The sequence below is a fragment of the Oncorhynchus kisutch genome, linkage group LG23 (assembly GCF_002021735.2).
Source record: "Oncorhynchus kisutch isolate 150728-3 linkage group LG23, Okis_V2, whole genome shotgun sequence".
NCBI lineage: Eukaryota > Metazoa > Chordata > Actinopteri > Salmoniformes > Salmonidae > Oncorhynchus > Oncorhynchus kisutch.
The window spans coordinates 13,298,311-13,312,428 of NC_034196.2; the positions used below are offsets into that span (position 1 = coordinate 13,298,311).

The following is a 14,118-nucleotide window of genomic DNA, read 5'->3' on the forward strand; positions in this document are numbered from 1 at the left end:
AGTCGGAATTTTCATGCCAGGGAAAGCTGACGCTGAGGGATGTAGACAGAGCTTATAAGACAAATTGAATCATAGACTAGACACTACTAGGACATGCACTCTGTAACCACCTCACTGTCATGATGACCAAAGAACGGTTGGCCAGTCTGGATGAATCTCAAACATAGTCAACCAGCTGGCCGGCCAAACATACACACATTCTGACCTATAGCTGTGTTTACTCTATACACATTCATATGTGCATACATACACATGCCCATATGCACACACACACACACACACACACACAAACATTCTGGCTTGCTGGTTCTTATTCTCTCTTAATTGTGGCTACACATTGTGCATGTTTAACTATACTCCATAGAACACCCTGCTCATTGTTTCTGGCAAGGCCCTCAGCACATGACCCAACCCCCTACTTATATCCACACCAACCTGGACTCATTGGTAGACGTAACATATTCAAAATAAATCCGGGACACTCCAATTAGTATGGTATGTATTAATTTGTCGATGTCCATCATCCATTTAATATGGTACGTTACAAATTGCAATTCATACAAATTGCAATTTTTTACAGTATGTTACGAATTCCAGTTTGTTGTGGCTAATACTAATGTTAGCTAGGTGGCTGGGTTAAGGTTAGGGTTAAGATTAAGGGTTAAGGTTAAGGGAAGGGTTAGCTAACATGCTAAGTATTTGCATAGACGCTTGTGGTATACGCCCACCCATCCACCCCGACCAACCACCCTCATTTTTGCCTTAAGTAAACTTCTGTTTTAATTAACCATACCAAACGTAACACACTAGATTTCACTTCACTGGAACTAAGGGGTTTTACGTGCTACGCGCTTCAGTACTCTACGGTCCCGTTCTGTGAGCTTGTGTGACCTCCCACTTCGCGGCTGAGCCGTTGTTGCTCCTAGGCATTTCCACTTCACAATAACAGCACTTACAGTTGACCGGGACTTGTTGGATAGGTTGTATCCAATGACGGTGCCACGCTGAGTCACTGAGCTCTTCAGTAGGGCCATTCTACTGCTATTGTTTGTCTATGGAGATTGCATGGCTGTGTGCTCGATTTTACACACCTGTCAGCAACGGGTGTGGCTAAAATAGCCAAATCCACTCATTTGAAGGGGTGTCCACATACTTTTGTATATATAATGTATCATACTAATTGCAGCGTCCTGGATTTACATTTACTATGTTACGTCAAGTCTATGAGACCAGGCTGTCCACACAAGAAACATGAACCCTTTCCTGTGAGAGACGATCAAACTGTGGCGCTGCATGTCTGTTAACATGGCTGGTCTGCTGTAAGTCACCAGGGTGTCAGAGGGACAGTGTGGGGCCAAAAAAACCTTTAGCCATAACTATAACCTCGTGAGACTTCCACTCTAGCTAGTGTGGGAGATGTGTGTATCTGGCAGAGTGAGGAAAGTAAGTGAGAGGGTAAGTGCAAGGGAATTCAGCAATCCAAAAAGCCTTGATAGTTTTTGTTTAGGTGGCCCAAAATGCTTTAAGATTGCTAAGTGCATGTAAGAAGACAGAGGGAGTAAGCCAAGCGACAAACAATTAATCCAATAAAATGTCTGCAGTTAGTTGAGTCTCTGTCTATTCCCCAGTTAAAACCCTGAACGCTTATTTTTTTTCCCCCACTCACTCTGAGCTCCAGCCAGTTTGCTGCAGTGTTGTTGACTCTGGCCTTGAGCATCTAGATCTGGGACAGGAGAGCCGAGCCCCCTGCCCCCACATCACATTAGACTACTGCCTAACAAGAACAATCTGTGTAGAGCCCATGAGCCCAGTCATTTTCTGGGAAGCAAGGCAGCCAGAGAGGGAGGAGGGGAGGAAAGGAGAAAAGAGGGAGGAGGGGAGGGAAGGAGAAGAGAGGAAGGGGAGGAAAGGAGAAGAAAGGGGGAAGGAGGGATGTGTCCTAATGGCAAAAAACTTTTTTTTCCTTCTGTGCCGGTCAGAGAAACCTCCAGTCTAAAATCTGAAACTGTAGAAGTTACTGGAGGAGGTGAGGCAGGCACGTTTTCCCTCTTGTTCTCTCAGTCCATTTTCCTCTCTCAATCATCCACAGTTCCAGAGGAGCCTTTTCTGTGTGACCACTTCTGTAGGAGGTGAGTAGAGCCACTTCTATTCATTTACTTTCACTGTACATTTTACCACATAGGGAAACAGATGAAATACTAGCTGATAACATTCTTATCAAATATGAGTTCACTTTAGTGGACAGGTATGACCTCACATGACCATTGCAGTGCAGTTCAGCTACAGTGACAGCATCATGACATGTCTCCAGGCAAGCAGCCCGCCAGCAGGGAATCAGGCTAGTTCAATAGAGTTCCCCAACAGGATGTTCTCTGAGACCAATGGGTTTCCCATATTTGCATGAGACATTGTGCAGATAAACGTGCGGTGAATAGAGCTTTTATTTTTTGAATTATTCAATCGTATTAAAATGTTTGTATGTCATTATTTCCCACACAAAGGCAGTGCTAAATGTATGACTGTTGACAAATGTCTGATCGTCTCCATCTAATGGTATCTTGAACATTTCAATAGAGACTAATACATCTGTATCCTTTGTGTGTGTTCACATATCTGCATGTGTGTGAAAGTATACATTGAGGGGGAATGGGCGATAAACTGTAGATGCGCTCCCATCCCCCCTTCCCTGATAAGTGCAATGCCTCATGTGGCCCAGCTTGCACACAGATGGAGTGGGAAAAGGGGGTAAAGGAGGGGGTTGGTTGGTTTATATGGACCAGGCCAGCATTCTAGTCCAGGGCTACATTCAGCAGAGCACAACTGTGGAACAATTCAGATAGAAATATATTGTGTAGAAAATACATGTTGAGTAAGGAATCATGACAACTCTATTAATTACATTTCTATCGGCAATGATCAGTTGGTTTTTCTCAGTCATTGTGAAAGTAAGAGTTAGTTATTCTTGTTATTGCTAGGGTAACGTGGGGTAACCAGCCCCCTCTAAGAACAATGTCCAACTGCTGACACAAAAATGCAAAGTTTGGTAAAAATGTGGTATGTGGATGATGGTCATGCTAGGCAAATAAACTATGAAGGGAAATAAGTGGCTACAGTTTACACTTTTTTTGTTATTTAATAATTTTTTTGTTGTAAAGGGGCATTTTTCCCAAATACCGGGGTAACATTTTTTGTTGAGCAAGAGTAGTGGCAGCCAGGGAAAATAGGTGACAGTGGTTTATGTGAGAATTACCCGAGGGAGCTAGTTAACCCACGTTACCGTAGAAAATTGTTTTAAGCCAAATTCAATTTCAGGGAAATGAGCGGTCCATGATTTATTTCTGTGAAGCAGCATGAAAAGGAGCTGTTTAAATAAATATCCAAAATAGTTATTAAAAGATCGGGACAGGAAGCAATGACATTAACATCAGATGATGTGACTCTCACATTGACCAAAAGCAGATTGACAAAATGGGATTAACGTTTTAGTCATGTAACCAAATATCATTGACCGGACAGGAGTTTGGCCTAGATTCGATCAGTTCCGCTTTAACCCACGGAGGTGTAACTGCATTGAAGCTGTCATATCAGCAAGCGACTCGCGGCGTTATACCGATCAGACATTTCCACCAAGTCTCATTAGTAGAAATCCCATGCAGCCTTGTTACAAGTTTAACATTGAAATGTGTGTTGTAATCTACAACTCGATTAGGCTCATATGAATTTGTATTATTTAGTCTAATGATGTCATTATTTCTATACTTTTTCATTCTGAACTTTGAACGTGGGTAGGATGTGTGTGGCTTTCGTGACAATGACCACAAGAGCAGCCGCTCACCAATTTGACAGCTCCAATGCAGTTAATTTACACCTCCGACATCGACTCAACAATGATCTGCTGTGCAGTTTTCAGTTATTGTGGGTTAAGGCCAATCTGATTGAATCTAGGCATTTGTGTACATCAACTGTATCTGTCTGTGTGCATTGCCATTGTGTGTGTCTGCATGTGACATGCTATGATTTGAATCCAGACTTTAAATCCTGCCTCTCATCAGTTCTCAGCTGCTGTCTTGGTCTTAAAATTACATTTAGGGCTCTACAGCTATAGACATTCTATCAAGAATAGAAATTACTCAGAAGATATGTTCATTCATTGTAGATGGGTGAGGCCTTTACAATGTTTTGTGAAACACACACAAAGCAGTAGATGTTATCTGTCACTGTTAGACACAAGAACAGCTACATTAATTGCAAACACCTCTGTTGATCAAAATCTGTTTAATTCAATAAGTGGAAATGCAAATTGACAACAGTTACTGCAGCAGCACTGACACTGTTCTTGTTTTCTGCAGGTCCTACAGGAGATGACGTTCCTCATGGCACTTCATCTGATTAGTCTTTCTGTGATGCTCTGGTCCAGCAGTCCCAGTCTGGCCACACCCCTCCCTTTCAACATTTCCTTGGAGGGCAGTGCAGAGGGGGAGGAGCTGGGCAGCCTCATCCCCACCCCTTCCTCACCTACCACCAGTGGCCCAGCCTCAGAGTCCCCAACCACCTCAGATGGCTCCACTCACATAGAGCACTTCCTGCTCAGCCAGATGGTTCACTTCTTGCAGGAGAACATGCTCCTCATCCTTGTTGCCTCGATCCTCTTCATCACCATCTTCCTCATCCTCTGCTGTGCTTGCATCATGAGCCGCAAGCGGAAGGTCAATGCCTACTACCCCTCGTCCTTCCCCTCTAAGATGTACGTAGACCAGAGGGACAAGACCGGAGGTACCAAGCTCTTCAACGAGGTGCCAGAGAAACCCTCCAATGGGCAGCAGGCTGAACCAGTTGACTCAAGCAAGCAGCTCCAACAAGACATCATGAGGGCAGCCAAGAACCTCCGCACTCCCTCCAAACCTCCCCTGGGTGAGCGAGAGGGAAACAACCCCACACAGATAGCAGCAGCTGCAGAGAAAAGTCCTGATGTGACTGTTCAGGCTGAGGGAGAAATCATAGAGAAAGACAACGAGCCATCAAATGCACCTGAGCAGAGCGAGGAGGAGGTATGCCAGCTCTCAGACAGTGAGGCCCAACACCGCAGCTGCCCCAAGCAGCCAGAGATCCTTCCAGGACAGATAGGCCTAACAGAGGATGACGAGTCACTCACAAGAGCTGAGCTTCCATCTGGCCAAGGGCACTCGCAAGCCAAGCAGGAAGGGGATAGGCAGGAGAACTCCACTGTCACGCAGTCTATTCCGTTGATCACTGGGGAGAAAACAGCATTTTAACTATGTTGGACAGTGGACCAGTGGAGGCTGGTGGAAGGAGGAGCTATAGCAGGACAGGCTCATTGTTATGGCTGGAATGGAATCAACGGAACAGAGTCAAATATGTGGTTTACATATGTTTGATCTCGTTCCATTTATTCCATTCCAGCCATTACAATGAGCCCATCCTCCTATATCTCATCCCACCAGCCTCCACTGCATTGGACAATATGTTTGAGCTCAATGGTTTGGACGCTTTTGCATGAGTGACATCTTTAAGGCAAAGCCATACCAAATGTCTATTCAGTTGTATGTAATCATATATTTGTTTCCCAGTAGCCATCTTTCCATGTCGCTCCCTAAAGGGTATATGATGTAACCTGAGCATACACCCATAGACGCTGTAGTCTAGTGTTGTTTGTATTTGTACAATGGCCAAAGTAATGGTACTGCCTTTTATTTCTCTCTTCCACTCATTGGTAGAGATCATTTTTTAGGGCAACATGAGATTGCTTTCTCTTTTTATTTAACTAGGCAAGTCAGTTAAGAACAAATTCGTATATACAATGACGGCCTAGGAACAGTGGGTTAACTGCCTTGTTCAGGGGTAGAACGACAGATTTTTACCTTGTCAGGTCGGGGATTCGACCTAGCAATCTTTCAGTTACTGGCCCAACGCTCTAACCACTAGGCTACCTGCCACCCCTTGAACAAATATGGAGGGGAAGTTCACCATGAGCACATCATGGTGCAGCATCTGCAACAACTTGAACTTAGCATGTTTCCTACATTAAGGGAAGTATTTTTGCATTATAAAACCTGTTTATCGTTTGGTTAGTCAAATGTTTATCCCTTCGCTTTAAACATTTCCATTAAAGGGTCAATCCGGAGTTCTAACAATAACAAAGCAGGCACCCAGCCACTTGTTTCAGTAAACAGCTGAGGGATGGGGCTTAAGAAACACAACGACTCTCAAAGTCATAGAGCTATGGATGCAAGGACTGAGCATCCATGAGATCAAACTGATTGTGAACCATGTTTTGAAGCTATAGTGTTCGTTTACACTAACTTTGTTCACAAACATTGAAGTAAAACAAACTTCTAGTTGGGGTTCTGAATGGGTACGACAGATTAAGCTCATGAAGCATTTAAGTTAGTCGTCAAGAATCAATGCCTACATAAGTATTTTAACAGTCAAAGAAATGTGAAGCAACTGCAGATTGTTGTCCCTTAAAGGGCCAGTTGCTCAGCTGCAGACCCAGGTCCTGGGTCAGAAGTTGGGAAAGCATCCAAGTGTCTGTTCTACTTGTACAATACAGGCTGGTTAGTCCGGTGTGGTTGAAAACATGCACACTCCAAAATGTTTGTAGAGGTGCCGACTTTCCTTCCATAATTGTACATTGGTTAAATAAAGTAGATTTTATGAAGACAGTAAGAAACAGCAGCATTCTAAAATGTGTTGTGTATTTGGGTAGGTAACGATAAAAGCAGAACCATTTAGCTGAATGTATGAAGTCACATATTTAACATGGCTGTATGCTCCCATCTAGTGGAGAAATACAGCACTTCAATTTATCTGGTAGTATACACTACATCTGACAAATACCAGGTAATACCGAAAAACTGGTTGACTAAATGACTACAACAGACATGCAATACTCCTTACGCATTACTTTATTAATGTCCATTAAAACCAGGAATTATGTCTGAAATGTCACTAAACAATCAAAATAGATACCTTGATAGTTTGCTACCATTTTACATCTTCCGCATTACATTTCATCATTGCCATCAAGCCATTAGTACAGGAGTGTTGATGGAATACTAAGACAAACTTCTAAGGCTTATTCAATACTTCCACCACTGCATCCAGAATCACTTCCCAATGGAACACACCCATACCATGACAAAATACTCAAGCACAAAGCAAGCAAACTCCTGTACACTCTACTCACTTCACATTTTTCACTCCTGAAAATAAGGCTTACTTTGTACCAATCCCCCGATCAGTGCCTTTAAAATGTGCGTTAATGTGGCAGGCTGGAGTAAAGATCAAAAAAACATAATGCCACAGGGGCTTGGTGTGTACACTGTGCCATCTATGTACGTTGTATGGGTGGACATAACATGAACTAATTTAAGGTGCCCCATATATAGAAGAATGGTGGAGTGGGGATCCAGGACTATACTTTGAGTGTCCCCTTGGTAGTAGGGTGCAGGACACTGGTGTTCAGACATTGGCAAAGCCCTCAGTTGCTGGCGTTGACCGCCTCAATCTTGCCATCCTGTTGTTTGAGACGGTAGTCATGGAGGGCAGCTTTGATGGCATCCTCAGCCAGCACTGGAGAAAAGGGCACAGTCAGGAATTTCAAATGGTTTTAAAATTAGGTTTTTAAAAAATGGTTTAGAATTTCACAACTTGTTAAACAGTTTATAAAGAACAGCCTTAGATATTAGACTGAAATAAGAGCTTACTAGAGCAGTGAAGTTTGACCGGTGGAAGACAGAGCTCTTTGGCAATATCCGTGTTCTGTATGGTCAGTGCTTCGTCAATCTGAAAGCCAAGCGAGCAACATTCCATCAACCAAGAAATAAACTCCACCCAACCATGATATGTAACAAAAGGAACAAACAAGCAGCGTGGCAGAAAAGACTGAAATGCAAAATTTCAGACAGAACAGTGAAAGAGGAAGCAGAGGAAGTGTCATGGGTGCAGAACGTTCACTCACAGATTTGCCCTTCACCCACTCTGTTACCAGGGAGCTGGAGGCGATAGCGGAGCCGCAGCCAAACGTCTTGAACCTGGCGTCCACAATCTTCCCACGATCGTCTACCTCAATCTGCAGAAAGGAAAGGAGTCATTTCATTCAAATGGTGACTTTTGTCCACAAATGAATTCATAAACAATGTAGTCACGTTACTAAACACATGCTTGGTAACTAAATAGAACATGCCGCTTCTCTGCAAATCCTCCAGGGGACCAACGTACCTGCAGTTTCATCACATCTCCACAAGCTGGGGCACCCACCAAGCCTGTACCCACATTCTTGGAGGTCTTGTCCAGGGACCCAACGTTCCTTGGGTTCTCATAGTGGTCCACTACCTAAAAATTGGAAAAAGGAAGGAAATGTCATGGTTAGTCATCATATTGTTGATTCCACTTCATTCACAATTATGATTACCCTCTCTTGGGAACATGCCCTGCTGCTGTCACAAACATTCACATAACAGCATCCGTAATCACATTCCAACTGTCTCCCAAAAAAGCAGGCTCAAGGCTGAGGCCTCTTGCATTGCTGTTATGTAACAAGTTGACGTTACGTAAGGCAAATTAAAATAAACAGATTAGGACAGGGCTCCACTGCGCACAACAGTAATTCCTGTTGCAACCTCCCTCCCCCCAGATGTAATAGCCATGATGCGGAGTCATTCTCTACACTATTAAACAATGCTGGGAACAAAGCTTTTGATGAGATCATCATTACGAGGATTGTCTGAATATCCTAAAATATCAGGGCCTCGTTTCCCAGAGCATGAGTAGCATTAAGATCATTGTTAGAACCATCTTAAGATGCATCTTTAATAGCCAAGCTGTTTCTCAAAACCATAGTTACTGAAGTTGCACTTGAAAACCCTTATTTACCTCAGACCACTCAGAATAGCTAAGTGTGTCATTAGATGCTTGTTTTTGCCATTCTGTCACTTTATACACAGAAGAGCACCGCTAAACAAAGACTCAACTCTGATGGGTCTCTCTGGAACTGCCGATAACTTCAGAATGAAGTTGACTACAAATATGTCTTTGCAACTGTAACAAATAAGCGAAGGATAAGACAATGCTTCAAATGAAAACCATGGCTGAAAAAGAACATAGGCCTGTATTTCTCAAATAAATGTTATGTTCATTCAATTTAATAATATAATATTCTAGGCTACTGTCAAATTTTGCTTCAATGTATTTAATGTGAAACATGTGCTCAATTTTTTTATTTTGTGCATTATAGGGTAAGCATTTAGAATGAGCCACCTCAATTTGCATCCATAGGTGGCAAACTCAAAAAAAGATACATCCCTTTTTCAGGACCCTGTCTTTCAAAGAGTTTTTGATTTTTACAAATGAACTTCACAGATCTTCATTGTAAAGGGTTTAAACACCGTTTCCCCATGCTTGTTCAATGAACCATAACAATTAATGAACATGCGGAACGGTCGTTAAGACACTAACAGCTTACAGACGGTAGGCAATTAAGGTCACAGTTATGAAAACTTAGGACACTAAAGAGGCCTTTCTACTGACTCTGAAAAACACCAAAAGAAAGATGCACAGGGTCCCTGCTCATCTGTGTGAACGTGCCTTAGGCATGCTGCAAGGAGGCATGAGGACTGCTGATGTAGCCAAGGCAATAAATGGCAATGTCCATACTATGAGACGCCTAAGACAGCGCTACAGGGAGACAGGATGGACAGCTGATCGTCCTCGCAGTGGCAGACCACATGCAACACCTGCACAGGATTGGTACATGCAAATATCACACCTGCGGGACAGGTACAGGATGGCAACAACAATTGCCCGAGTTGCACCAGGAACGCACAATCCCTCTATCAGTGCTCAGACTGTCCGGAATAGGCTGAGAGGCTGGACTGAGGGCTTGTAGGCCTGTTGTAAGGCAGGTCCTCACCAGACATCGCTGGCAATAACGTCACCTATGTGCACAAACCCACCGTCGCTGGACCAGACAGGACTGGCAAAAAGTGCTCTTCACTGAAGAGTTGCAATTTTGTCTCACCAGGGGTGATGGTCGGTTTTGCATTTATCGTCGAAGGAATGAGTGTTACCAAGGCCTGTACTCTGGAGCGGGATCGATTTGGAGGTGGAGGGTCAGTCATGGTCTGGGGCGGTGCGTCACAGCAGCGTCGAACTGAACTTATTGCAGGCAATCTCAATGCTGTGCGTTACAGGGAAGACATCATCCTCCCTCATGTGGTACCCTTCCTGCATGACAATGCCACCAGCCATACTGCTTGTTCTGTGTGTGATTTCCTGCAGGACAGGACTGTCAGTGTTCTGCCATGGCCAGCGAAGAGCCCAGATCTCAATCCCATTGAGCATGACTGGGACCTGTTGGATCGGGGTGAGGACTAGAGTCCAAGTCACGTGACTCGAGTCCACAACTCTGCCCCTCGTTTTATTGCTACAAAAACACTTGAATGTCACAAATCCATATGTAACAATGCACAAAGTCTATTTTCTGCCAATTTACCCGCTCACTTTCGCGTGGACGCGAGAAAAATAGACATCCTTTCTAATTTGAAGCGCATACACGCTCGTAAAAATAAAATTTAAAAAACACTAATTTGGGTTTCAATGTTCAGACCGAGCGCTTAAAACTCCACCACACAGAAGAGACCTTCGTCCAATAACTTGTGTAATGGAACTGAATAATGATCAAGGGACACACATCTAATGTTGGTTCAACAGAAACCGAGTTACTGTGTAAATGTTATTTCCGAGTCTAATAAAGAGCCAAAAATCAATTAAACTACGTATTGCCAGGGCTACCACTGTAGATGCCGCGTCACCTAACTAGCTAATTTATTTACTCTAGGTACCTGTTACCAAAATAGCTGTGGAATTAGATAACAGCTCAGGACGGAACAGATTAACCGTCAAGTAGCACTTGTCTCACTCGGCATGCTGCTGTACATGAAAATTGCATTGGCAGGAAAAAAAGTGAACATGTTAAATTACAGTTAACTAGCTACCTTTAGAGTACTCTAAATTAATACTAGGCAAGACATGTGACGCATGTTACCTAAGCTACCGCTTTCTTTAATGAATATATTTCAACTAGCTAACATCACTGTATGACAAATACATAACAGATCATAAATGCTACCTTTGCTTCTGGGCAAGTTCAGTTACCTAATATTAGGTAGTTAACCTACTAAATTAGTTGCCTAACGTTACTGCGCCAAGCCATTCATGTCGTTGGAAGAGTTTACGACCGCAACAGTGAAACATGGTTGAATTTATCAGCTATCAAACACAGCTAGTTATTTTTTACCTTCTTGTGGTAGGCGGCTTGGGCTTTATATTCCGGGGAAGAAAGCCTTTTGATCACAACAAGAGGGGTGATGCACTTCTTTGCTGCTACTAGACCCGCCATGTTCACGGTTTGTCTGAAATGACGCAGTCTGAAACCATGCGAGCGCCTACCTTATGGTGCTTTCAAGACAACTGTGAACTCTGAAAAATACGAGGTCAAATCATGACGTCTTTTGGTTTTATTTGTATTATTAATTTAACTAGGCAAATCCGTTAAGAAAAAACTCCTATTTACCAGAAGTCAAAAGAGCTCCTGCGGGAACGGGGGCAGGGATTAAAAATAAAATACGAATATAGGACAAAACACACATCAGGACAAGAGACACCACAACACTAGGTGAAGAGAGACCTAAAAACGACAACATAGTATGGCAGCAACACATGAAAACACAGCATGGTAACATCACAACATGACAACAACATGGTAGCAGCACAAAACATGGTACAAACATTATTGGGCACAGTTAACAACAAAGGGCATTGAATGTAGAGATGGAGGCAAAACGGTCCAGTTTGAGTGTTTTTTGCAGCTATCTAGCTTTGTGTGTGCTTTGGGGACCGTTAACAGAATGTGACTGGCAGAACGGGTATTGTATGTGGAGGATGAGGGCTGCAGTAGGTATCTCAGATAGGGGGGAGTGAGGCCTAAGAGGGTTTTGTAAATAAGCATCAACCAGTGGGTCTTGCAAAGGGTTAACAGAGATGACTAGTTTACAGAGATTATAGAGTGCAGTGATGTGTCATATAAGGAGCATTGGTGGCAAATCTGATGGCCAAATGGTAAAGAACATCTAGCCATTTGAGAGCACCCTTACCTGCCGATCTATAAATTACTAATCTAGCATTGTTCGGATGGTCATCTGAATCATTGTTAGTTTGGCAGCTGTGGTGAACGAGGTTCGATTACGATAGAGGAAACCAAGTCTAGATTTAACCTTAGCCTGCAGCTTTGATATGTGCTGAGAGAAGGACAGTGCACCGTCTAGCCATACTCACAAGTACTTGTATGAGCTCTAAACCCTCAAAGGTAGTAATCACACTGGTGGGAGAGGGGCATTCTTCTTACCAAACCACATTACCCTTGTTTTGGAGGTGTTCAAGACAAGGTTAAGGGCAGAGAAAGCTTGTTGGACACTAAGAAAGCTTTGTTGTAGAGCGTTTAACACAAAATCCAGGGAGGGGCCAGCTGAGTATAAGACTGTATCATCTGCATATAAACGAATGAGAGAGCTTCCTACTGCTTCAACTATGTTGTTGATGTAAATTGAGAAGAGCGTGGGGCCTAGGATCGAGCCTTGGGGACCTCCCTTGGTGACAGGCAGTGGCTGAGACAGCAGATGTTCTGACTTGACACTGCACTCTTTGAGAGAGATGGTTAGCAAACCAGGCCAAAGACCCCTCAGAAACACCAATAATCCTTAGCTGGCCCACAATAATGGAATGGTCTACCGTATCAAAAGCTTTGGCCAAGTCAATAAAAATAGCAGCACAACATTGGTTAGAATCGAGGGCAATGGTGACATCATTTAGGACCTTTAAGGTTGCAGTGACACACCCATAACCTGAGTGGAAACCAGATTGCATACCCAAAAGAATACTATATACATCAAGAAAGCCAGTCAGTTGATTATTGACAAGTTTTCCCAACACTTTTGATAAACAGGGCAAAATAGAAATTGGCCTATAACAGTTATGATCAGCTTGATTTTGCCCTTTAAATAAAGGATGCACCATGGCTACCTTCTAAGCAATGGGAACCTCCCCAGAGAGGAGAGACAGGTTAAAAAGGTCAGAGATAGGATTGGCGATGTTAGGTGCAGCAACCTTAAAGAAGAAAGGGTCTAAACCATCTGACCCAGATGTTTTTTTGTGGTCAAATTTAAGGCGCTCCTTTAGCACCTCGGACTCAGTGACCCCATGCAGCGGTAGGAGCATCGGGGACAGTCACATTAGAAGGGGTAGGAGATGAGTAAAATAATAATCCTGACTTAATGAACTGGTGATTAAAGAGCTCAGCCATTTGCTCCTTGTCAGTAACAACCAAATCATCAACATTAAGGCACATGGGCAGCTGTGAGGAGGAGGGTTTATTCTCCAGGTCTTTAACCGTTTTCCAGAACTTCTTGGGGTTAGACCCACAGAGAGAGAACTGCTCCTTAAAGTAACTAACTTTGACCTTCCGGATAGCCTGAGTGCACTTCTTTCTAATTTGCATGAATGAGAGCCAGTCAGCCTATGTGTATGTGTGTGCCAAGCCATTTGCCAAATGGAATTCTTGAGGTGGAGTAACTCTGCCAGATCACGGTCGAACCAGGGGCTGAACCTGTTTTTTATTCGCATTTTCTTTATGGGTGCATATTTGTTAAGGATACCACTGAAAATATCTTCAACAGGGGGATCAAGCTGATTCTATACCAATCTATAGAAGCCAGATCAAGACGGAAAGCTTGCTCATTAAAGTTTTTTAGCAAGTGTCTATGATAAGTTAGGACAGGTTTTTTCACTGAGCAGAAAACACCAGACTGATACCTATCAGGATTATTTGTAAGGACAACACCAAGGAGAGTAGCCTTTTCTGGGTGTTTGGAGTCATAACTTGTGGGATTGGTAATAATCTGAGAAAGATTTAGGGAGTCCAATTGCTTTAGGACTTGGTCAGATGGTTTAAGCATGTCCCAGTTTAGGTCACCTAACAGGACAAATTCAGATTTAGTGTAAGGCGCCAGGAGAGAGCCTAGGGCATTTAGGGTACAGGCCGGT

The 14,118-nt window shown here is 43.3% G+C and overlaps 2 protein-coding genes across 2 annotated transcripts; one reads left to right on the top strand and one right to left on the bottom strand.

The window, feature by feature from the left end:
- Positions 1-1,814: 1,814 nt before the first annotated feature.
- On the top strand, positions 1,815-6,752 carry tmem119b (transmembrane protein 119b). The gene is made up of 2 exons (XM_020457536.2): positions 1,815-2,129; positions 4,350-6,752. Exon 2 carries the CDS (start codon positions 4,362-4,364, stop codon positions 5,271-5,273), a length of 912 nt encoding a protein of 303 aa, XP_020313125.1. The 5' UTR covers positions 1,815-2,129; positions 4,350-4,361; the 3' UTR covers positions 5,274-6,752.
- Positions 6,753-6,908: 156 nt separating this feature from the next.
- Positions 6,909-11,622, bottom strand: LOC109868102 (iron-sulfur cluster assembly scaffold protein IscU-like). The gene is made up of 5 exons (XM_020457538.2): positions 11,318-11,622; positions 8,242-8,355; positions 7,982-8,092; positions 7,728-7,806; positions 6,909-7,593 (listed from the first exon to the last, which is right to left on the bottom strand). Exons 1-5 carry the CDS (start codon positions 11,417-11,419, stop codon positions 7,502-7,504), a joined length of 498 nt encoding a protein of 165 aa, XP_020313127.1. The 5' UTR covers positions 11,420-11,622; the 3' UTR covers positions 6,909-7,501.
- Positions 11,623-14,118: the final 2,496 nt, after the last annotated feature.